The sequence below is a fragment of the Podarcis cretensis genome (assembly GCF_951804945.1).
Source record: "Podarcis cretensis genome assembly, chromosome: 1".
NCBI lineage: Eukaryota > Metazoa > Chordata > Lepidosauria > Squamata > Lacertidae > Podarcis > Podarcis cretensis.
This window is the reverse complement of record NC_137170.1, coordinates 51,524,138-51,549,877: the sequence shown is the minus strand read 5'-3', so window position 1 is coordinate 51,549,877 and position 25,740 is coordinate 51,524,138. Positions and strand designations below refer to the sequence as shown.

At 42.1% G+C, this 25,740-nt stretch overlaps 1 protein-coding gene across 3 annotated transcripts; it reads left to right on the top strand.

Moving 5' to 3' along the window:
* Window positions 1-1,766: 1,766 nt before the first annotated feature.
* DDB2 (damage specific DNA binding protein 2) lies at window positions 1,767-25,716 on the top strand. 3 transcript variants are annotated; one of them, XM_079946646.1, is made up of 11 exons: window positions 1,767-2,010; window positions 4,436-4,622; window positions 8,538-8,668; window positions 11,322-11,513; window positions 12,760-12,905; window positions 17,313-17,412; window positions 18,274-18,451; window positions 19,734-19,879; window positions 20,446-20,610; window positions 22,196-22,241; window positions 24,822-25,716. In XM_079946646.1, exons 2-11 carry the CDS (start codon window positions 4,448-4,450, stop codon window positions 25,070-25,072), a joined length of 1,530 nt encoding a protein of 509 aa, XP_079802772.1. In that variant the 5' UTR covers window positions 1,767-2,010; window positions 4,436-4,447; the 3' UTR covers window positions 25,073-25,716. The 3 variants fall into 3 exon arrangements, with proteins under 3 accessions (XP_079802772.1, XP_079802770.1, XP_079802771.1); XM_079946644.1 differs by lacking the exon at window positions 12,760-12,905 and adding an exon at window positions 15,691-15,857 and having other exon boundaries at window positions 1,770-2,010; XM_079946645.1 differs by lacking the exons at window positions 1,767-2,010; window positions 12,760-12,905 and adding exons at window positions 2,186-2,318; window positions 15,691-15,857.
* Window positions 25,717-25,740: the final 24 nt, after the last annotated feature.

The window sequence follows — 25,740 nt, the reverse complement described above, 5'->3', positions numbered from 1 at the left end:
AAAGATTGCTGCTAATTTAAAATTATTATACATGTAAAAAAATAATCCTAGGTGACTTCCGCATGTTTTAAGGTACAGAATGAAATAAAACTTAATTTTAATGAGCTACCTAACTATGTGTGCCTAGGATCCCTGGCCACACATAAAAAGTTTGTATACATATGCAGGGAGTGTACAGATGTTTTGGTGAATGTATACAGGCCAGAAAGAGGGTTTCAGGCTGATTTCCCTGCCTAATGTGCAAGGAGGGCACATGATTTAGTTAGTGGTCAATAACCTGAAGTATAGGAAGGGGCTGCCAGCAACACAATCTCACAGTACAACAGCCACCTAAGAGAAGCATAGAAAAGCTTCCATCTTCATGAGAATCAGAGTACTGAGCTACATAATCAGAAACATTTGGTGCAATTATTAACTTGACCATATAGCTTCAGACTGTAGGATGAGGAATCACGTTCAAGTGGTTCCTGCCTAAAATCTGTAATGTTATTTATTTAATAAAAAAAATTATACCTTGATTGTAAGAAAAAAATACACCTTCAAAATTGTTTATAAAAAGAACAAAACAATGGAATTACCAGTAAAAACAGTTAAAAATAGCTATTTAAAACATTGCAAAAACAGTAAGTAGCAACTGTTGTATTTGAGATACCATTCTTGTCACACCTTCCGAACATGCCTCCCCCCCCCCCCCGCCATGCATGGGGTTTCTTAAATGGGGAAACATTCATATATGAATCCATGCTAGCTTGGAACTTTCCAGCTTTTTATGCGCTACTGCACCATGTCCACGAGTGTCGTCCAGTAGGAGCTGGAATAAACAATGTCACAAATGTAGCACACTATATTCATGGATTTCATTCCCTTTTGGGGATTTATCTCCCAACCTCCACTTTCCCACTAGCTGTTTCCAAGTGCCAGGGGTGCCAACTTGAATAAAATATTTGGGGGGGGGTCCCTAGGTAAGCCCCACTGTGGGAAAATACCTGCATAATCAGTCACATGACACAGTGCACTCACACTATTTGAATGGCAATGCCCATCAATTTTTTTGGGGGGGAGGGGACGAAGACCCCCTCAGCCCCTAGGAGTTGGCTCCTATGCTAACTGCTTCCGGGGCTTGAGTATGGTGCAGGCCGAACCTGTTTATGCACTTGAGCTGCCAGTGGTTATGGCCGTGGCACTCTGCACACGCTCAGATAACTTATTTCTCCTCCCCGCCCCAGGATGCTTCCCGGCGGCACTTAAAAGAAGCAACCACCCTCCTATAGCTCTCTTCCTACGATTTAAAGAACGAATAAATCATGCGCCAGGGCCAAATTCTGGTGCAACCAGGGCCGGATTAAGGTTTAATGAGGCCCAAAGCTACTGAAGGGCCCCTTTCTATGTCCAGCTGTCCTTTGTCAACAACAAATTGTCGCTGTTTTTTGTGTTGAATATATGCTACATGGTAATTTATGGACCTAATAGGTATCTAAAGCCATTTGCACATAACCAATAGGAGCCTATACAACACAAAACACTGTTGCTGTATATAGGTTTTATTCGTTTTCTATCTTGTATTTTGGAAATGTACGCCCAGGTTTTTTTCCTTCAATTTTTTTTTTTGGGGGGGGGAGCTCCAAGAGAGTGGGGCCCTAAGCTTGAGCTTGTTTAGGTTATACGTAAACATAAGGCCGCGGGGAGAGCTCTTTCTCGGTGCAGCTGCAGACCATTTCGTGGCGCCGCCTTCCGGCGAGAGGAAAGAGAAAGCGCCCAGCCGAGGGAGGCTGCCTGCTCGCCTGCCAGCCACACGGTTCCCACTCCGAAGCCACGCCGGAACCCGACTAATTTCCCGCGTAAAGCTCTTCTCGGCTCCCTCCTTCCTTCCTCTCTCTACACTCCCCCCCCCCCCGCCATCAGGTTATGAAACCGGCGGGGAGGCGGCTCCTTCTTCCCGCGCCTTTTGTCCATCCACTCCTCAGCCGGGGCGGCCTCGTTAGCAAGGAGCGTGCGGTCAAGGGAGTTCAGGTGAGGGGGCGCCCCTGGCTACCGCTTCCCCTTTGCACCCCTTGCAACTTGTGGCGGAGGCTCCCGCGCTCGGGAGGCGCTTTTCCTCCTCGGAGGATACAAAGCCCTCCCCTTCGCTTGCATTCCCTGCTTCTTGCGATCCGACGCCAAGGACCTCCTTCTTTGCTTCAGGCTCCGCCTTGCTGCCCCCAACCTTATTTCCAAGTCCCCTCACGCTTGAAAGGCGGTGGGCTTTTTTCTTTTTGGTCCAGGGCGGGGAGGGCGGGCGGTTCTACTTAGGCAGCCTTGTACTATTTGGCCCGCCTCTGGTATGCTAATAATATTGAACTTACATAAAACTGAAAGTTGTTTCACGTGCTGTCTTTGAGGAAGAGAGAGAGAGAGAGGAGGAGGGAGGAGCCCCCCTGCAGTATTTGCTTATACGGTGGTTTCTTGATTTTTTTCCTTCCGGGCATTTCTGATCATTGCACTTAGCAATTCTCCAGACTGGTGGAAATATTTTATGTGTTAAGATCAGTGGTGTAGTATTTCAGGGTTGCAGGGGTCAAAGACCCGTTTTGTTTTTTTCCTGCAGGAACGTTCCTGTCTCCAGCGTCCTAGAGCTGCCCAGTCATCATGAAAGGGGAGCTTTTTAGCCGCTGAATAATGCCCCAAAGTATCATCATCATCATCATCATTGTTATTATTAAGGACACAGACAACACAAGGTGTTAAACAGGGATTTTGTTCTGAGGGTCTCATAATCAAATGCACGCCGCCACAACTCCTTGTACTTATCTATTTTGATAATAAACGTGGTAAAATAAATTGCTTTGTCATTAAATATCATATGGCCATTAGGAAACTATTACAGTATAAATGTATTTGGAAAGAGCAGGAAGTGGCATAATTTGTCTAGCAACCATTGGCTGCATTTGCTTCCAGTGCCTTTTGAATACAGGTTGACCCAGGACCACTAACAGATGCGTAAAAGGGGTAGGATTTGGGGGCCCAAAGACCAGCAGAAAACCCCCTCCCAATTTTTCACTTTCATTTTTTATAAAAAAGTAAATCACTTGGCCATTTCTGAAGAAAGGGTACAAAACATGGAGGTAGCTTCAATGCTTTGGCACTCCGCAGGCAGCACTATTGTTAAGGACTGTCCCTAAGCAATCAGACGAATGAATGTTGACCTCCTCTTCCCCACTTGGGACTTGGGAGAAGCCCCTCAGAGCAGCAGGGGAAAAAACAGGAGAAGCTGGATTGAGGATACTGGAGTATGTTTGTCAAAGTGCTTTTGCTGTTTTACATTATTTCACCCCCCAGGCATGTTGCCTTTACAGAATAATATATAGTCAGTTTGTTTTGGTATGTTTTATTCAGAATTAAATGAGGTTTTATTCCTGCTGAGAATAATTGATATGAACGCAGTCCCACCCCACTCTGATTTTTCATCTCCCCCTGCCTACAACCACTGCTTCTCATTACTGGGCTGTTGTTTATTTACCCTAGCATTTGGCATCTGAGATGTGTGTGTGTTTCAAGTTACCAACCTTTTCCTGTGACTATTTGTTTGACCTGTTTTTAACACTGAATTTTAAATTGTTGTAACCCACTCTGGGAGCTGTTGATGAAGGGCAGGTAATAAATTTAATAATAATTTAATAAATAATAATAATTGTGAAATGCAACTGTAGAATAATTAAACACCTTATGACTGCTTCAAGTTAAAATATCTATAGACTGTACACAAGAATATTATTTTATTGAGGTCGATTGCATAGTTTAACTCTGCGCTGCATAATGAAGTACTTTATCTGTTCCGAATCTCTGTCTTGTCTGGATTAAGCTTCAGTCTGTTTTGCCCTCATCCAGTCAGTTACTAACATCTGATGCTTCAGAGATTGAACAACTTCAATTATGGCAATTTCATGGCAATTCTTCGTTTTCTGATATTCCTTGCTCTTATCCTCTTAAGATCAAGGGAAGGGAGAAGAATACCTATACAGTACTAAGCGAGCAATCCTTAGTTTCTGGGAAGAAATGAAACTGAGGGGGTTGTTGGATCCTGCAGAAAGGAAAGTCAGTGTGGTGTAGTGGTTAAGAGCGGTGGACTCATAATCTGGTGAACCGGGTTCGCTTCCCTGCTCCTCCACATGCAGCTGCTGGGTGACCTTGGGCTAGTCACACTTTCTCAGAACCTCCTCAGAACTTTTGCATGCTATCTGGACTTCCATGATGGAAGAAAACTGGGATATAAATGTAAAAAGAGAATTCATAATAATAAAGTATTGGTGAGGATTTATGAAATGGTGGGGCTTGAAATCTCATGTTACATTTGCTGTTTACTTCCATTTTAAGCTACTTTAAAAATGTATGCTACTTTTCTTAAGAATCTAAAGAGTTCTTCTATGACTATACCCCCCACTCTGTTGGTCTTTCTCAGTGATTTACCAGAATGGCCCCTGGGAAGCAGTCAAGGGACAAGAAACTACAAAAGTCTCCTGAGTGTCCATCAGAAAAAGAGGCAAAAACAACTGGGAAAAGGAAGCGAGACACCAGAGAGCTGGAAAATGAGCCATATGCAAATAAATTTCTTGTGAAAAAAGCCCCCAAGATTCTGGAAAAAATGGGTAAGGCCTTAAAACATACATTTCTCATATGTGTCTATGTAATGCTAATGCAATTTGATTCTGTTGTGTTCTGATAGTTGCTATTGCTAACAGACCATGGGTACATGTAATTTGATCTCTTCATATTTAATCTTTTCCCCTGTCATTTTTCCTGCAAGCCTTTTGCTTCTCTCTAGGCCAAAATAGTAATAATGAAATCAGCTCTAAATGCAGCTTGTTTTGGTGGTTTGCCTCTTAACTAACAAAGGTAATTTAATCCCCACATAGTAAAATTGGGAGATTTTTAAAAGTATGCTTTATACAGCAATGTGAAGCAGAAATCAAATTCTTTGTCACTTCATGTGGGGCTGCTCAGTTGTAACACTTTTTGAGTTAATGTTCTGGTAATTATTTAATTTGGTCCTGCAAACTTCATTATGTTTCAGATATATGCATGTTTTACAATTGCATTCCTGCTATTTGGAATTTACCACTGGGCCCTGAGTCATGTGTGCTCCAGGGTCAGAGAAATGAATGGTGCTTCAATGCTGGAAGGAGAAGCTGTTCCTTTCCATATAACAATGAATGAATGGTTTACACTCCCTTTCCTTATTTGAACTAGTAATGCATTGATGTGAACACAAAAACAAGTACAGGAACATTTGGTCAACTTTCCTTGACACTTATTTATCCCATTCAGCAGTCCAGTATATTTTGCCTTTCCAATTTATCTGGTAAAAGCATTTTAATCTATCTTTTCCATATCTCCCTTTATGGACTTATTTTAACACTTCACTTAGTTTTTGTTTGAATGTTATTTTACGAGTATTGTTCAAAAAACTGCACTGGCTTTAAAAAGAAGATGAAGCTTTGTACAACCCGAAAAACGTTAGAAAATAAAGCCTCTTAAAGAAATAATCTTCATGATATAAGCAGGTCCAAATATAACTCTCTGTGTTAAAAGTCTTTTGACATTAGAAGTCTCTCAATAGTGCAGACAAGGCTAGAAGTGTAAAAGCATTGGACATATTCATGTTCAAAATTGGGCTGTACTGCTCTCACTAGATTCTTTAGGAAACAGGATTAGGGTTAAGGCAATACTGACAGGAGCACAAGCAGAAGTGGTATCCAAGGTTATGGTCCAAGTAATCAGGGCCTAAAACAAGAAGTCTAGTGAGAGGCAAGTTCGGGATAGTCTGAGGTCATCTTCAAGTTTAATCCATGGGCAGAAAAAGGCATGGCAGGTGACAGGTCTGAGGTCAGGCTTAGGCTAGTCAGTCAGCCAAATCTGTCACAGTTCTGGTACAAAGGCATTGTTCCAGCAGTTCTTCCAGCCAAATATGAGGGGGTTTTTGAGCTGGAAGTGATGGACTCCCACCCTGAATCCAGACGACTCCTATCAGCTGCCTTCATCCAGAAGTCTCATTGGCCCCTATGGAGTGCTTGCCAGCAGTCAGGCCCTTCTAATGAGGTGAATCTTGTCTAGCATTTGAGGTACCATCTCTCCTCCAGGCTCAGGACTTGTGCACACGCATCCCAGAGGCTGAACTCACTTGTGATGTGGATGGCCTCACCTCAGCCTGAGTTTGATCCCAGGCTTGTCGTAGTGCTGGGGAGTACAGGTTGTCCTCTGATGAGGAGTCTCCCAGCTGCGGAATGACAGAAACCCAATACTGTATGTGGCAATAATGAGACTGCATCTTTTGAAATCTGGATCTGCCCCATTCATGTGGTGGAAAGGGCCAGTAAAGTGTGGAATGTTTAAACCCTTTTCAGGCACTCTCATGCTCCATGTTTAAAGCAGAGCTTTCCAGACTTTTCATGTTGGTGACACACTTTTTAGACATGCATCAATTTGCAACACAGCAATTCAGTTTTACTAGGAAACCAGAGGTTAAACTACCCCCTTTCCAGCCCCAGGAAGAGCGCAGGAAGTGTTCGCGTGACATACCTACACACTGCAGCCGACACACTACGGTGTCACGGCACATAGTTTGGAAATCTCTCATTTAAAGTAAGACTGACTATAAGAAAAGTACTTGCCAGGGATGGGGGAGCACTCAACACCTCTGTTTGTGCCCCCTTTTAGTAGCAGCCCCACTGCTTTGCATATGAATGGAGAAGATCTATATTTTAAACAGCAGGTATGCTGCTGTGACATAGAGATTTACCAGGCCAGTTAAAATCCATGGGGAGTTTTGATGATACAGTATTAGAATGGGGGTTGTATCCTTAATATTCTCTCCTTTTGGTTGACTAAGGAAACACTTTTGTTTTATTATGGACCCTTCCTTGCAAAAATACATGTTTCAAGAGTTTCATTTGATCTGCTTCTACCTCATGATGAGGACTGTTGTTGTCTGACTCCTAAGAAATTGCAGTATGCCGTATTCCTTTGCTTTGGGGGTGATTAGACATGTTGCAGTCAGATTCTGTGTTGCTGTAGATGTCTCTGGTGATTAAACAGAAAACACAGACAGAACCAATGTTCGAAAACAAATCCCAAGCTGAGTTGCTCAGCAAAATTCTCCCTGGACAACAGTGTTTTTAGACTTTTCCATGAAGAGTCAGCAGGTTTGTTTGTTGAGAACAGCCTGCCAATAGCTCTGCACATTTTCTGTAGACTACAGAACAAACCTGGAATATTCTGTTTCTGCAGGAACTCCGGGGGGCTTGGCTGGGGTTTATGTTCTCATGCTTTTGGAAGTATCTGGAATATTGTGCTTTTATCCTAAACTGGGCCAATACTTATTTTCTTCCACTGTGCTTTAAGAATGATGTCTCCAGCTACCTTACTTTTTAGCTCATTTTTAACCTGGTAGAGCTATACTGACTGCTAACCTATTTCAGTTCAGAAAGGGGGCAAAATACAGCCTCTGTGGTTTTTCCAGGCCTGTTGCAGCCATTGTTATTTCCTTGCATAGTCTTCTCACTACCCCGTTTTTTTTGCTTAACACCCAGCCAGCTGAAGAGTTTGAGTAGCTCAGAAACTTGAACCACTCAATATTATACGCCTACCTAACCAGTGGTTGCCCATGTTTGCTGCCCCTAATCTAGTGTAAAGTAAAGGTAAAGGCACCCCTGACCATTAGGTCCAGTTGCAGATGACTCTGGGGTTGCGGCGCTCATCTCACTCTATAGGCCGAGGGAGCCGGCGTTTGTCCGCGGACAGCTTCCGGGTCATGTGGCCAGCATGACTAAGCCGCTTCTGGCGAACCAGAGCAGTGCATGGAACCGCCATTTACCTTCCCGCCGGAGCGGTACCTATTTATCTACTTGCACTTTGACGTGCTTTCGAACTGCTAGGTTGGCAGGAGCTGGGACTGAACAACGGGAGCACACCCTGTTGCGGGGATTTGAACCACTGACTTTCCGATTGGCAAGCCCTAGGCTCTGTGGTTTAGACCTCAGTGCCACCCGCTGTGTAGTGGTTCCCAAAGTCTGCTGCTCCTAATCTAGTGTAGTGAGAGTTAGCCTGCAATGCTATTCATACTTAACCTGAGAATAAGCCTCATTGAACTCAGTGGAGTACTTTGCATGTAGTAGTTTAGCATTAAATGTGTAAGAAGCTGGAATGAGTCCAACCCAAACTTGGGCTTGTATACTTCCTACCTCCTTCAACATGTCCAGCAAGAGACTTCAGCAGTGTTTTATTTTGATTTCACAGAATCCTGGCTTGTTATTACAATTTAACCAGAGATTGAAGTTTAAAATAGGCTCTGGTTAATTTAACAAGCCAAACTTATAACTCATGATTTGAAGTGGCTTGTTTTGAAAACTGACTAGAATTTGTTTTAAAGTATGTTTTTTGTTTCGTTGCACCTGGCTCCAGTTTGGGGTATGTGTCCATTTTTATTTTATTTTTTAAAAACCTGAAATCTGTCCTAAATGAGCATGTAAGTAGGTAGTAATATAACTTTTGCTGTTGTCTGGCAGGAGAAGCTTTCCATGGATCCATGGTCAGAAAAACAGGGGTGTTCTTCCATCAGCGAGAAACACAGAAGAACATTGTCCATTATCTACATCAGAATATGCTGGGTGGTGCTATTGGGACACAGCTCAGAAAGGTTGGTGTTTTTCCTTACAAACTGGCTGAACACCTGAGGTTCCTGCAGTTTCTATTTCTATCTAAATGCATACTCTGCATAGTAGTGTGGAGGAGAAAAGAGTTACAGTTCTGTTATTATTGACTGTTTGACCCATGTTTATGTTCCCTCCTCTATACTATAGTATGCATAATACAGCCATGTGTAGATTTTTCCTTTTTAAAAATCCACCTGACTGCATGACACTCTGGTTGCATTTGCACATAATGCTAAATGATGGTTTAGCTAGAATGAGCTTGAGAAAGACTGACTGATTTCAGCAAGGCATTTGACAAGGTGCCCCATGATATTCTTGTAAAGAAGCTGGTAAAATGCGGTCTTGACTATGCTACCACTCAGTGGATTTGTAACTGGCTGACTGACCGAACCCAAAGGGTGCTCATCAATGGTTCCTCTTCATCCTGGAGAAGAGTGACTAGTGGGGTGCCACAGGGATCTGTCTTGGGCCTGGTCTTATTCAACATCTTTATCAACGACTTGGATGATGGACTCAAGGGCATCCTGATCAAATTTGCAGATGACACCAAACTGGGAGGGGTGGCTAACACCCCAGAGGACAGGATCACACTTCAAAACGACCTTGACAGATTAGAGAACTGGGCCAAAACAAACAAGATGAATTTTAACAGGGAGAAATGTAAAGTATTGCACTTGGGCAAAAAAAATGAGAGGCACAAATATAAGATGGGTGACACCTGGCTTGAGAGCAGTATATGTGAAAAGGATCTAGGAGTCTTGGTTGACCACAAACTTGACATGAGCCAACAGTGTGACGCGGCAGCTAAAAAAGCCAATGCAATTCTGGGCTGCATCAGTAGGAGTATAGCATCTAGATCAAGGGAAGTAATAGTGCCACTGTATTCTGCTCTGGTCAGACCTCACCTGGAGTACTGTGTCCAGTTCTGGGCACCACAGTTCAAGAAGGACACTGACAAACTGGAACATGTCCAGAGGAGGGCAACCAAAATGGTCAAAGGCCTGGAAACGATGCCTTATGAGGAACGGCTAAGGGAGCTGGGCATGTTTAGCCTGGAGAAGAGGAGGTTAAGGGGTGATATGATAGCCATGTTCAAATATATAAAAGGATGTCACATAGAGGAGGGAGAAAGGTTGTTTTCTGCTGCTCCAGAGAAGCGGACACGAAGCAATGGATCCAAACTACAAGAAAGAAGATTCCACCTAAACATTAGGAAGAACTTCCTGACAGTAAGAGCTGTTTGACAGTGGAATTTTCTGCCAAGGAGTGTGGTGGAGTCTCCTTCTTTGGAGGTCTTTAAGCAGAGGCTTGACAACCATATGTCAGGAGTGCTCTGATGGTGTTTCCTGCTTGGCAGGGGGTTGGACTCGATGGCCCTTGTGGTCTCTTCCAACTCTATGATTCTATGATTCTATGACTCTCCATCCACCTCCTCCTGTGCAATTGGGAGAGGGGTATGGACAGAGTGTAGTTCTACTTTTAAACTATATTGGCTTAGCATTATTTTTGAACCAGGAATCCTGGTTTAAAACAAAACTCTAGTAAGTTTCATAACAAGTCACCTCGAAACCATGGATTATGAAGCTGGCCTGTTTTGATAGGCTAGCTGGAGTTTCTATAAAAACAACATCCTTGGTTCAGTTGTAACTAAGCTGAGGTTCTTTAAAAGCTAAAGTAAATTCTGCTGATTTAGCCATGCAGGAGGAGGCAAGGAGAAGGGGGGAGTGTGTGACTGTAGTGCTTTGTTCAGGCTCATAGCATTAAGGTTATGATGAGAGGCAACGCTAAACTATGGCTATCTACAAACTTTTCCTTTCCTCCACCACATCAAATGTAAAGCTTTAATTCTGGAAATACATAGTACCATTTCTTTTCACTCTTGCCCCTGTATGGACAGGATAATAATTTCTCATTGTTGTGTTGCTCATCTTCTCGCCATATTCCTTTTCCCCTTATCATTTCTGGAGAAAACCAGCTGGGGAGGGGAACAACTTAAAGTAGAAAAACGAGCAGGTAAAGAGTTCCACAGCTCCTCTTGTTGTACCTCTGTGAAGCTTGCATCATCTAGATGCAGAAATGCATGTTGACAACATTATGACATCATTATGACATTAGCTGATTGACAGCTGATTGACTCACCTATCAAAGTTAGCCTGCAGGGTGTGGGGAGATGAAGATCTGGCCAAAAAGCTTCCTGATCCACACCTGATCTAGAGGTTGTTTTCTGTTAAAAAAGAAAATTGGAGGGAAAATACATATGGATGCATGTAGTGTAATACAGTGGTACCTCGGGTCACATACGCTTCAGGTTACATACGCTTCAGGTTACAGATTCTGCTAACCCAGAAATATTACCTCGGGTTAAGAACTTTGCTTCAGGATGAGAACAGAAATCATGCTCTGGTGGCGCAGCGGCAGCAGGAAGCCCCATTAGCTAAAGTGGTGCTTCAGGTTAAGAACAGTTTCAGGTTAAGAACGTACCTCCGGAACAAATTAAGTACTTAAACCGAGGTACCACTGTATGGTCCACAGTTGAACCTGTTAGCAGTATAGTTGGAAGAGTAGCACAGACTTGAGTATATGGGAATTGCAGGGCTTATCTCTCTCTCTCTCTCTCTCTCATTGTCTTTGTAACAGTGTCTTCAGGTGCCCTTTGTACGTTCCCTCTATTCGTACCGCCTGTTCCGCACAGCAAGTCCCTTTGACAGGAGGGTTACATGCTTGGAATGGCACCCAACGCACCCCAGCACAGTTGCTGTGGGCTCCAAAGGTGGAGACATCATCCTTTGGGACTATGAAATGCTTAATAAAAGCTGTTTCATAAAAGGGGTAAGTCATTGTGAAGATCGAATGCAGTGTCTATGCAAGCTCTGTGTTAGAGTGGTATGTAGATTAATGATGAAGGCTTCTAGTTAGAACTCTATTGCACTGGAGAAATCTGTGTTGTAATTTCCCAGCTTTCTATGCAAGGGAATGATCTGGCTACATATTTGAGTTAGATAATTTTTACTCTAAAATAGAAAATACATACGTATTTAGAGAGGTTCTTTTTTTATTTGTTTTAGCTCTTCAGCTTCATGTTTTGTTAGATGTGAAAGTACTTCATTGAGTTGAAGGAATGAGGTCCCTGCAAATGAAATATTATTTTTCATCGGCCTTGCTTTGAATTGTTAATAATGCCTTGGCAAAATACACTTGTGTTTATCTGTGGAGTGAACTTCATCTTTTTCTAAAGGTTGAGCAAACCCAGAGGAAGAGAATAACTTCCTTGAGAATTCCAAGTCTTCTCCAAGCATACTGAGCTGCTATGATTTGAATATCTGTCTGTATTCAAGCAAATATTTTAAAAATAGTATCGTCTTAGCCATTCCAAAGAAAAGCTCACAAAAGCATAAGACTAATACTCTGGGCAGAAACATGACATTGGACTTTAATTTGCACCTTTATCAAACAAAAATAAGGGGGAGTATTATGGCAACAATGAATATGGAAGTTTCAGAGTTCCCAAGCTGTTGTTTATCATCCAGAACAGCTTTCCAGGCATCACCTCCATGTTGCATTTTATCCTCCCAAATCCTCACAAGAAGGTAATAATTCAGCCCCCAAATTGAGCTCCTGAAACTCTTCATATATAGTATGCCCTCCCTCCATTGGGACATTACTTGTCTGCAGTCTTATCCTTTATCCTTTTTCCCTACTCCCACCGCTAGTACCCTTAGGTTCAGTCCTTTAGCAACTGTTCACAGAACAACCCATTCTTGTAAAGAGGTGGAGTAGGTGACTTTCAACAGTTTAGTTCATGGTGGCAACTCTGAGAAGAAGCTGAGCCAAACCACTCAAGATGTAGATGGTGCCAGGAGTTCTGCAGGCTTGCTCTTCAACATGGCAGTTATTTAACACAAATGGTATTGGCCAGAGGGAACTTCTCCCCTATGAGGATATTTGTTCAGCTTGGCTAATGCCACATAAAGATGAATGCTGCCTTGTACTGGTGTTAGATGAGATAACAAGAGGGACTTTCCTTCTTCTTCATCTCTGAGTGGCTTTCTGTTTTTATTCATCCCATTCATTATAGATGAGAACTGGAGGGGCCATCACAGGAATGAAGTTTAACCCTTTTAACCCTAGTGAGCTGTACACATCATCAGTTGCTGGAACTACTGCCCTGCAGGATTTTAATGGAAATACAATTCGAGTCTTCACCAGTACCGACAACTGGGAGTAAGATGTGATAAAAGTTTTCCCCTCCTCTCACTGCTTCTAGTATTAGAAGGCAACAAAACAGAGGAAGTGGTGTAATTTCGGCATGGGTCGGCCCTCACCCTGGTCTTACCAGAGTTATTCACTCAGAATGTGAATGATTTGCTCTTCTCGAATCGCTACTATTTGCTTTAATCATGTACTTTATCTTTTAGCCCCCTGAAACTGGGCCTTTAGGCAGGTTACATAAGTAAAAGAACCATGTGGAGGAAAACAGTGTACAATTTGATATCGCTATGGAAAACATAGTGAATCATTTTGCAGAAGCCTATCTCTTTGCCTAAAGGGTTCTTTCTCATTTGGCAGAGATATATTTCCCAAATATGCATCAGATTGAATTTATTGCCTTAATTGTGCATGATCTGTCTGTAAATGTGACGTATACCCAAGCAATAACAAACATACTGTAATGAATAGATAGATAAAGAGCCATAACAAATTAGTGTTGGAAATGTGGTAGGAGATTGGTAGTTTGGGAACTCTCCTGTGCACGTGACAAAGGAGTGGAAATTATTTTATTGTGTTCCTAAGCTTGTTTTGAATTATATTTCCAAATGAAACACACACATTCAGTATTATAACTTAACATTTATTCTGGGCACCAGTGTTTAGGATTATGAGCAAACACAAAAAAGAGCCTTGTAGCACCTTTAAGTTTTTTTTTTTTTATGATAATTTTTATTATTATACATTTTATAAAATTCCCTCCAATTCTTCGTTCAATCCCGCATACAACAAATCATAGTTATTTTTTTGACTTCCTTCAACGTCTCTGACAATCGTCCGTGGTTACACCTTTAATACACATTCCCTTCTTTCGTATTGCCATTTTTCCTCCTTACTCCTATTATTTCTCATAAACAATACTTATTTTCTTTTTTTACAGTGCCTCTTTAAATCCCGCTAGCGTTGTATTCACACCACATATATTTTTCAGATAATCCACAAATTTCCCCCAGTCTTCGATGAACTTTTGATCTTTAGTATATCTAATTTTCCCAGTTAATTTGTCCAGTTCTGCATAGTCTGTCATTTTTAGTCTCCATTCTTCTATCGTCGGTATTTCCTCTTGTTTCCACTTCTGAGCCAACAGGATTCTGGCTGCCGTTACCGCATACTGGAAAAGCTTACAGTCCTTTCTTCTGATGTCCTTTCCTACCATACCTAAAAGAAAAGCTTCGGGTTTTTTCACCTTTAAGTTATTAAGAGGTGCATCTGATGAAGTGGGCTCTTCACAAACATTCTTGCCACAATAAGTCCAACTGTGTTGCCAGCTGCGAATAAGTGATGCCGTTAACAGAGATCTCTGTAGGCTGCTTTTCATTTTGACACTTGAGGAAAGCCTTCAATGACAATAGACTGAGATACATTAGGATTTCTTTTCTTCTTCTTCTTTCATCCTTATTTTGTCAGCATCTTGTGATACCATATCCCTTGTTTTTGGGTTCATTTTGAATGCTTACCAGTTTCACATTTTTTGTTCTTAAGCTATCTTAGGATCTCTTGAAACTTCATTGAGCACTTTATTTGATGTTACTTTGTCCTGATACTGATATTAACACCAGCTTTGGGAAGAATGTGTGAATAAACTTTTATCTGTGTCGACCTGAATGTAGGTTTGGTTGCATGAGTGTTTTATTTTCCTCCCAATTCAGGCATCAGGAACCTGATTCTCACAGTAGTTATCTGAAGCATATATCAGAAGCAAAACAGACACATGCTTGGATATCCTCATGTAATATTTTTATACCCCTCCACAGATGGAGGTCCTTGTGTAAAGGAATAAATGGGACATAAGTTTTTGGGTGAAGGACATAAGTTTTTGGGTGAAGTCTTCACATTTTGATGCAGCAAAGCGAAGATTGATGGAATTAGATTAGTTTTCCTCTACGCTATGGAATCTCCAGAAGCTCCAATGGTTGTTGAGAAGTAAAATAAACAATGCACTGGATGCAGCTGCAGAGAAGTTGTGAACAAATACCTTCTAAGAAATATATAATGGACAATTTCAGTGCTGAGGTTCAATAGGATGGAATAGTGTTCCAATTTATTCTTGGTTTTTCAATTGTGTGGAGGGACATCAAGTTGCAGTTGCCACATTCACATCCTTTAGTTGGAAGAAGAGGAACCTTAATGTAGCTGAAGGGAACTTTTTAATATGTGGAAAGTTGCCTGGCTTTATCATAAAGGTGCAGAACTTATTTGCGTTTTCTATACACAGTTGGGAATATTTAGTACTATACTTGTTTAAAGACGGAGGGTGTGTGTCGTGACTTGAGACATAATGTTATATGTTGTCCTCAGAATTATCCTAGCTCTGCAAAGTTCTTTGTTTGCTCCATGTTTAAATAGGTACCGGAAGTGTTGAAGAATGTAAGAGTAGAAAGTCAATACTAATAGTTCCGCAAGAAGGAGCTTGATAAACCAGTCTACTAGCACACAGATGGCTTAATGTTTCTCTCTTAGTTTTTTTTTAAATTGCTTGGTGCTTTTGAAGAGGATATTGTATAGCTTCTCAACATTTTTGAAGTGGAACTTCTGAAAGAAATTTGCATGCAGCATCTGAGAAGTTAACTAGTTCAGAGCTAGTACTGTACAAGGTGCAATGTTCAGTATTAAGTAGGTAGGTGTGAATTCACCTAGAGCCGGAACTCAGTGCATCTCTGCCAGGTTGTGCTGACTGCCTATTCCCATCCTTCCGCAGTAACTTAGGCATATTCCTCTCCTCTTCCCATCTGTGTTCCAGAAAGGCCCAGGAGACTCTCTTGGAGGCATGAAATTCAGCCCATTTGAGTCGGCAAATCTTTATGTGGCATCAGGGGATGGCACCCTTAGTCTACAGCACCTTGAGGGCCGACCAGCGCAAGTGATCTCCCGCACCCCAGTCTGTGACCATGAATTCCATGATGTTTGGTGAGGAGTGAGAAGGGCAGTGTCGTTGTTCAGCTCATAAATTTCCTTTACCCTTCCTTTGAATGTGCCAGGACAGATTATTAGCATTTGCTTGGGCTGTTTCCCCGGGCCTACTGGAGGCAATACGTTTCTGATCATGTGGATTGGAATATGATTACTGTTGTGCATAATAGCAAATGGAAGTGGTTCGGCTTTTTCGTGGGCATGAGCACTTGAGTAGTGTTTTGCTTGATGGAGTGTTGAGCAGGATCCTGGAAATCCCTCTTTCCTTGGGTGCATAGCATACCCTGTTAGAGCACACCTGACACGTAGAGAAGGCAAACAACTTTTTCAGTAGGAATTCTACAAACTGCAGCATTCTAACCATGTCACGTATGCTCAAAGAAGAGTGAACAAGACAGGTTCTGGGGTTTTATCTTTACACTGCCTATTGTCCTGAACTGAGCGAGTGTGACTGTGCATCAGAGCCAATAAGGTCTGCTTTCATATAGCAGGCACGTTTATCAGCTGCATGTCTCCCATTAAAACAAAGTAATACAGGAAGGGAAACTTTTTGAAGATATAAATTGCACCTCATGTTTGGGAGTTAGTGTTGGGAGGTAGCGTGCGATATGCTCAAAGAAAGAGGAAGGTATAGAATTCTAATGCTTGTTTAGATCTGGGTTTCTTTTTCAAGCATTCTGGAGGTTCACTGGAAGGCATGTGAAAGATAAGAAGCAATCTCATCTGCCACAGAAAGTGTAACTTGGCTCTCATACTTGCAAGGCAAACCCTACCATTGGGCAGAACATGTTGGCAGATGTTTTAGGGCAGTAGTAGAAGCCCCTTGCTCTACTTTCTGAGCCCCTCAACTATTTCCCTATAAGAGCAGTGTGTGCCACAAGGTCTGCCTTCTGCCCCTATTTCCTGCCCCCTAAGCTGGCCTGTTGCTCTGAAGTGTGGTGGACGCTGTCTCAGCACCAGTGCTGAAATAAGAGTCATCTGCCATTCTGCTCAGCTTCTGTATCCATGGAATGGGTGTGTGTGTGTGTGTGTGTGTGTGTGTGTGTGTGATGGTGGTGAGCCATCTTGACCTATACTTCAGGCAGTGAAGTGTCTTGGGCTAGCTTTGGGTTCCTGTGTTTCATGACTTCCAAACTTATCTACCCCTTTCCCAACACTTAAAATTGGTGTTCATTTCAAATACTTAGAACTGATGCGATACACATTATGAATGTTTTCAAGAGTGTGCTTGGTCTTTCCAAGTGATGCCTGTTGGCTTTGTTACGCTACTTGATAAATAATCCAACAATGAATACCACATCAGAATGGCACTAGGGTTCGGTTCAGCTCAGCTCAGCTGTGATTCCATTATTTATATAAAGACTGTTTTTGCATTCTGCTAAGAACAGAGAACCACCTTAGTTATACATATAGGGGGTGAACATTCTGAATTTGTACTTCTTTCTTTTTTAGTTTCTGGTACTGCAGTGTTGATGTATCTGCAACTTGCCGGACTGTTGCGACAGGTGATAATGTGGGCAACGTAGTTCTGCTCAGTACTGAGGGCGAAAAGGTTAGTGTGCCCCTCCTCTTTGCCTTACAGCCTGCTTTGATCAGACATACATAGATTTTTGGTATTTTTAACATCTGCCTAATGTTGCCCTGGGCCGGGACACAGGTGGCGCTGTGGGTTAAAGCCTCAGCGCCTAGGGCTTGCCGATCGAAAGGTCGGCGGTTCGAATCCCTGCGGCGGGGTGCGCTCCCGCTGCTCGGTCCCAGCGCCTGCCAACCTAGCAGTTCGAAAGCACCTCCGGGTGCAAGTAGATAAATAGGGACCGCTTACCAGCGGGAAGGTAAACGGCGTTTCCGGGTGCGACTCTGGCTCTGGCTCTGGCCAGAGCAGCGATGTCACGCTGGCCACGTGACCCGGAAGTGTCTCCGGACAGCGCTGGCCCCATGCCTCTTAAGTGAGATGGGCGCACAACCCCAGAGTCTGTCAAGACTGGCCCGTACGGGCAGGGGTACCTTTACCTTTACTTTTTAATGTTGCCCTGACTTAGAATATATATCATGGATGATTTTGGACTCCTATCAGCCCCAACCAGCAAGGCCAATGATCAAGGATTATGGGAGTTGTAGTATTACAACATCTGGAGAACCACAGGTTTCCTTTACTGCAGAGATCATATTCCCCAGGAGGAGAACCTGGAAGTTCCTTATTTAGATCAATCTTTGATCTCCGGTAGAGTTTTGGAATTGTCTTTATTAGGCTGATTTAGAATACAAGCATATATTCTCCTGTCTTCCACATCATTATTTTTTTTAAAAAAAATTTAAAAAGAGGTTTTACCATCTCCTAGAAAAGTATGTTTGATGTCTAAATCTCTTGCTCTGTAGTTGTAATGCATTTTGGCTTTTGTTTTATCCACCGCAGGTATGGAACCTGAAACTGCACAAAAAGAAAGTGACTCACGTGGAATTCAATTCTCACTGTGATTGGCTCTTAGCTACAGCCTCTGTGGATCAGACAGTAAAGATCTGGGATCTGAGAAACATTAAGGACAAGTCAAGTTCTCTTCATGTACTTCCACATGATAAACCCGTTAATGCAGGTAAGATAGCAAAGTGGCTCATGGCTTATACTCTGCCACCTAACCATTCTTGGCTTGTGCGTGTTTCAGCTCAGTGCCACATGCCTTTGTCTTTCCACCTTGCATTCACTGTACCAACTGTTGGCCTTGTAAAGGTCAATGCCAGTCCTGCTACCTCACAAGATTGTTTGGATAAAATGAGATACAACCACATTATAAGGTACCCTCAAACCTTGGCATAAGTGGTGAAGGAAATTGGAAGATATGTCGGGGGACAGGACGGGACACTAGTCCTATTCATGTCATAGTTTCACATGTCTTGTCAAAAAGAGGAAATGTGTGTCTATACAGGGTGTGTCTATAGACTTGCTAAAATTTAAACCAAAATTTTAATAGAAATGTTAGCCCCACAAGATAAAAACAACAACAGAGAATAATGAAGGTAGTAGCTTAGTTATTATTTTCCATGTTAAAAAAAAAAATGCGACACTTGTATAACATGGATAAAATCTTATTCTTAACGTCTGAATTGTGTTCATAAATAAAGGGTAACAAGAATTGTCTACCATCTCATAAATGCACATCTTTCAGCCAAATTCCAAATCATAGTAATGATTTCCCTATCCTTCAACATAGGAGGTCTTTGATTAGGCCATTTACTTGCAATCAGTATTTTGGCATCTGAAAACAGATTCCAAATAAACTTGAGATGTTCAGGCCACACTATGTATTTCAGATATCCAAGTGCAATATTCAAGATTTATATTAAATATTACTTCAGAATCACTGAATTCTAAACCAGTCCCTGCCTCCCCAAATTCTGCAATTGTGATTTCACATTTTTAGTTTGTGAATCTTGCAAGTCTTGTTTAAAAAGTGCGTGGTAAAGCTAAAAGTGAAGTCAGTGTGAATTTATTTAATTAAGTCCAAGGAAACTGAATTTAGAGACACCGATAGCCTACTGAAATCAGTGGTACTTAAGGATTTATGCATATAGTTTGGTTGATTTTGGTGGAAATCCAGCATTTTGTTCTCAGATAAGATTGCTTGTTACATTCTAGTTATGTCTATAACTGGTGGTGTTTAGGACATATTCAAATGTTGCTCTTGTCTGTTTTAGAAGAGACCATCACTCAACAATTACACATTTATTATAATTCTTCTACAGGACTAATAATAATAATAAGCATAGTGAGATGGTAATCATAGCTGCAATGTCTATAAATATAATATTTCATTGGTTATTTTGTTATTGGCCACAATACATTTATACATATTCCTGTTTTCTCCACCTCCTCCCCAGCTTATTTCAGCCCAACGGATGGGGCTAAGCTACTGAGTACTGACCAGTACAATGAAATCCGGGTCTATTCCTCTTCTGATTGGTCCAAACCCCAGCATTTGATTTCACATCCCCATCGGCAGTTCCAGCACCTTACACCTATCAAGGTGAAGAAATAGGAGTGTTGACCTGGGAGCATGGCCCATGTGATGCAGAGAGCAGAGAGTTAAGAAGAAAAGCATCCTACAACTCCTGTATGGAAAATTGCTGGGAGCCTTATGGACAGGCTCTTTCTATATGTATAGATTCAAGTATAGGATATTGAGGAGAGTGGTTCATTCTGCTTCTGATTATGGATCTATATAAATAAGCATTCCAGTATACAACCTTAGACTGGAATCTACAGTGACAGCAGACCATTATTGATGGCAGGGTTGGGCAGAAGGAATCCTAGGGCAGTGGCACCTAGTTGTAATCAGAACGTCTCCCTAGATTTGTACACAAGTTCCAAGTGGTAGGGTTAGTAAGAACCTATGGAAATTATGTTGCTACATTATGATGCCTTGAAAGGTCTGCAGTTTGTTTGCTCCCATGTGAAGGGTACGAGCTGAATCTGAATGACCCGCAGAATGCCAGTACTTGATAAGATTGTTGTTGTCATCGTCATCCTAGTCCTCTGTAACACGTATCAGTTTAGCACTGACCTTGCTTAACCACCTCTTCTTTATTTTAGGCAACATGGCATCCTCGCTATGACCTCATTGTGGTGGGTCGTTACCCAGACCCTAGGTTCCCAAGCTACACAGTGGGCGAGTTGAGAACCATTGACATATTTGATGGAAACAGTGGGGAGATGGTTTGCCAGCTGCACGATCCAAATGCATCTGGAATTATATCGGTAAGTGTAGATAGCATGTCCAAAGAGCTACTGTGCCCCAACCCAAAAAAAGTGGGAGGGTTAGGGAAATAATTATTTATTTTCTTATATGGTGCAACTGATTGATGGGTTTGCTTGTGACAAATCTTTGCCTCCAATACAGGGCTTCTCTTTCAGAATAACTCACACAGCTATTTTTCAAGGACAGACATATTCACAGCAGGAATTCACTTGGGTGGGGAGAACCTGTGTTACCACTTTTTGGTAGGACCACTAGTGCCTAATGGAGAGAAATCCTCTGAAACCTGGACTGCCCTATTGTACTGGATGTGGCCAGGGCTTCACACATTTTAGCTTGTCTTGGTAGCCAGCATCTGTGGTTCCCATTATTCTGACCTTCCTCTGTGTATCACTTCTGACCCCATGTTGCACCTGCGAGATCTTTGGAGGCTTCTTGCTGCTACTGAATCATCCAAAGCATGGTGTAAGGTCAGAGATGAGACCCCTTCCCCACCCCGGAGTTTTCTGTACATGTGGGATGACTTAGGTATGGTCAGTCGGTGGAGACTCTTAATCTCAGGGTGGTGGGTTTCAAGCCCTACGTTGGGCAAAAGATTCCTGCATTGCAGGGGCTTGGAACAGATGACCCTGGTGGTCACTTCCAACTCTACAATTCTATGATTGTGTGTCTATGCATTTGATGTGTATCTCTTGACCAGCAAGAAGTGTGAGAGCTGTCAGAGTTTCTACATTGTGTGGAGACCTCAGGGAGGAAGAGGCACCTTCCACTGCAGGGTCAAGGTCATCAGAATCGGTTTTTTGTTCTTGCCACTGATGAATGTGTTTGTGAACTGTAGCAGAGACATTTGTATTTCCTTTTCTTTTTTTAGTTTTTCTTAGCTTTTTTTTTTTTAAAAGAGCTGCTGAACTAGTCATTTGCAATGTTGCAAATTCCAGCCTTTCCACTGAATGCCTGGACAGACTACTGTAATAGCCCCACCCTTTCCTCCAGAGGCATGCCTTTCGTTTCCTAAACTCCAGAAATGAGGAGATGCACAGCTGTCTCCAAACTTCAATAAACAAAGTTCATGTCAATTCATTTGGTGTGTGGGCTGTGGGAAATAATACCTGAGTTGTTTATTTCCACACCAGATGTTCAGAATTGAAATCAGAGCCCTGGGTTTTTTTTAAAAAAAATCTATCTTAATTGTGCGCCCATGCAGTTTCTGAGGCAGAGGCTCATTTCCATTCTTGTGGTGGAAGAAATGTTTTATCTCCTGTTGCCAGAGGTGCCTCTTCCTAAGCCAGATTTCATGAGAGCCGCTCACTGAGGCTCCTGGTTAGATCCATCAGTTAATTTTCTGCAGGAGGCTTTTAAAAATCTTTTTATTCCTTTGCTTCTTGTCACCATACGCATCTCGTGATAACGTAGGTGGGGGATGGCGGAGAGACCTGCTATTCAAAGCTCTGCTGATTTGTGCAAAACTCTTTCCACATCCAGTGCTGGGCATTTCTCTGTCCAGAATGTCCTGGTTTTTTATTTGATTGAAGATGTTAAGTGAACAACCGACACTGTTACAATGCATTATTGTGTTTACATTTGCAGCTCAATAAGTTCAACCCTATGGGAGACACACTGGCTTCTGGAATGGGTGAGTGGTTGCTTTAATCTTACACATTTGATAATGGACCACTGTTCTCACCAGATAAAAACAATCAGGCACTCTCCAGATAAAAGCATGCTGACAATGGGGTGGGATTTTGTGGCTATACCTATAACACTTTCTAGATGTTCATTTGGGACATTTTTATCCTACCTTTCCTCAACAACTACAAAAGTTGTATTTTAAGACGGTTTACATACACAGAAGAATAGGTGGTACTTTAACAATAAAAGCACAAGAGAGAGTGGTGCTGAACCCATCCCATGCCTTACCTTCCAGCCACCTTCTTGGCTCTGTTACCAGAAGCGAGCCAGAAACAGAGAAAATATGAGGTTGAGGAAAGTTCATACCCCATTCCTGTGGGATCCTCTTGCTGCTAAAGATACCAGTCCCTGCTTAGCATGTGAACGGGCCAGTTTTGTGTATTTCCACATGCAATCTCTTGCTGTCCGTCATACCTACCGTATGTTTCCATGTATAAGATGCCCCCATGTATAAGACGACCCCCATTTTTTTTAACCCAAAATTAAGAAATTGATTAGCTTGGGTGATGGATGGGGGAGGTCACTTCTGCCAATCGCTCCCCCACCTGCCTGCCACTTCTGATCGCTTGCCAGTCACTGCCGATCGCACACCTCACCACAGCCGCCAACAGCCCACCTGCCCACTTGCCGTAGCCGCTAATTGCCTACCCCCCTCACCACAGCCACCGATTGCCTTCCCAATTACTGCAGCTACAGCCAATCACCAGCAGGCCTTGCCACAACCACCAATCACCGCTGCCAGTCTCCTGCTTGCTGCTGCCATTAATCACATGTCCCACCTCTGCATTCATTATCTGTGTATAAAACAACACCCAATTTTTGCCTATTTATTTTTTTTTAACAAAAAGCATCGTCTTATACACGGAAAAATTCGGTACTTTGACCCTTGACTACTTTGTTCTTTAGCTTAGAAATGATAGGGTGGAACAGTCTATTGAAAGGAGAGTACTGCTGCCATCTATTGGCCTTTTAGGCAGTAATGCAAAAGACAGAAGGCCCAGAATAATTTAACCTTGGCAGTTATATGGATTCTTTAAGTAAATTTACCTAGCACCTGGGACAAATAAATGTTTTAGCAGTACCAGCATACCAGTGCCTTTGTCTGTTACACCGTACCAGGGATTGTGGACTGAACCTGTACACTTTTGCTAGTTTCCAGCAGTCTGCTTCATATCTTAAGTGGACCCTTCCTTGCTTGGAGGTTATTTGGCAACATAATAAATGCATGCAAGAGAGCAAGGGACAGGGGAGAAACACCAGGTGATAAGCAAATGGCGTATCAGGATTCCTTGGCGAGAAGAAAGGAGGCGTGGGGGGAGTCTTGGGTGGGAGACAGCAACCTGAGTGAAAGGCAGATTGCTGTTAGGAGCAGTAAATCTGCGTGATTAATGGGTTGCAGTTAGTTTTGTTATTTTCTACGATTCAGTCAGGCTATAGCTTCATTGTCTTCTGGTGTTTTTGCAGTACGTTTTTAGCTGAGTGCACAGTGTGATTGGTGATGATGACTAGTGACTGAGTGGGAGATATTGTGGGAGTTAGTGTGTGGATTGTGTGTGTGAGCAGGTGGATGTGTGAGAATAGAATGGAATGAGTGATACTGAATGAGCAGCAGATGTATGATTTGAGTAGATGCAAGACAGAATTCGGATGTAATGTGTGTGTGTCATTGAGATGAATGCTGTATATTGTGAGTCAAGGAAGGGGGAAGGGATGATTGACTCTTAAGATGCTTTTATAATTTGCCACTTTGTGTCTGTTTTGGGGGATTTTATTGTATTGTATTTTAATGTTGTTTCTCAGTTTCCTTGTCTGCTCTCTCTCGCTCTTGCTCTCCATATATATACTACACATAATTGCAGGGGCGCATACACACACACAATTTTATAAACCACTAAGAAACTGTCTTAAGTGTTAAAGAGGTTTATAAAGTGTTAAGAGGTGTTTGAAAATATGAAATAAAAAAAATACTCAGGCATAGCTGTCTAACTTAAAGGTACTGTTAAGTGTTGGGAAAGATGAATTACTGATATACCTGATTATTAGCTACTGCTTTGGGTGCTGTTCCTGTAATGAGACTTTGTAGATCTAACATCAAAAGCCAATTGCTCCATTAAACTTTAGTAGCTGAGTATTAAGCAGATCTGGCAAACAGTGTCTGAGCTCTTGGATGTATTATCATCATCATCATCATCATTTAAAATATGTACTTGGGTAACAATAGTACATACAGTCTCTCTGTTTTCAAGTCAGATATTTCTTCATACAGGTCAGTCACATTCAGAGTGAGACATTACAGTTACAGGCAATATGGGTTTGGCAGGAAAGAAAGTGGGAAGAGAGATGGGGGAAAGAGGAGAGATAGTAAAGTTTCATTCTTTTGCAAAATATTTGAGCAAAGCGTTTGTGTCAGCATCATGTGAACAATTACTTTATTTTTGCTGGCAATGGTCAGAGCTCTTAGAATGTACTTTTTATTTTGCTTTCCAAAGCAGAATTCCTACAATTGTCACTTTTTTTCTGGCAGGTTTTAATATTCTGGTCTGGAGTCGGGAGGAAATGGTAACCCAGAATCAGGAGTGTCTCATGCAGTCCATGACAGAGCAGGGAATGAGATGCAGAAACTTATCTCGACTGGGGACACAGAACCAAAGACAATCAACCACAAGCAAGCTTAAAACTAAACTATTTAGTCTTGAATTAGAGAGCACCAAAACAAAGGGCAAAGAGCATAAATTACAAGAGAAGAAGAAGAGAGGAAAATATTCAGAGGACTGATCAGGCAAGCATATGTGGTGTTCATTTATAGCAAAGCCTGTGCTGGCATGGTAGGCAATGGTGGCTTCAGAGAGAAGCAAGCCCTTACCCTAACCCAGCTTCTCTGGATCATGGATGTTATGTTCCTGGATCACGGATGGTATGTTTCAAAATCCTTTATTAAGAGCAAAGAATGGGTCCACACTCAATACTCACATGCATTTGGCCCAATTAAAGGAGCACCATATTTGTGCACACTTGCAGATTTTTAACTGTCTGGGACATGGCACAGTGCAGTGAACTGGGCTATGCTGACAGTTCAGTTTGCATTTTCAGAACACACTATTTCCCCTTCCAGTGTATTGAGCAAGCTGGGTTTGTCTTCCCATGCCAGTTCAAAATGTGAGAATTTCCCTTCTCAAGGGTTCTTTCCCAGCACTGCTTCCTCAAAACAGATATGTTGTGAGGCAACTGTTAAGCTAGAAGCATTTACTTGATTGATAAACTGCTTGTGGCCTAGGTATAGAAGTACAGACTTCGTGAAGAGGCTGTTTGAGACTAAGGCAGGTGGCTTGGGTTTTATATTGCAGCAGTTGCTATTGGGATTTTGTTTTGTTCACCTCATTTACAAAATTGAGATACATTCAATAAAGTTTTGTATGGAACATTTTTTTTTTTTTTTGGTAATG

What these genes read in the sequence shown, in the direction of transcription:
- DDB2 (XM_079946644.1), top strand. Translation starts at nt 4,448, where the DNA reads ATGGCCCCTGGGAAGCAGTCAAGGGACAAGAAACTACAAAAGTCTCCT. An exon ending in TCAGTACTGAGGGCGAAAAG is followed by an intron (nt 17,413 to 18,273) that starts GTTAGTGTGCCC and finishes TATCCACCGCAG; the next exon opens with GTATGGAACCTGAAACTGCA. An exon ending in CACACTGGCTTCTGGAATGG is followed by an intron (nt 22,242 to 24,821) that starts GTGAGTGGTTGC and finishes TTTTTCTGGCAG; the next exon opens with GTTTTAATATTCTGGTCTGG.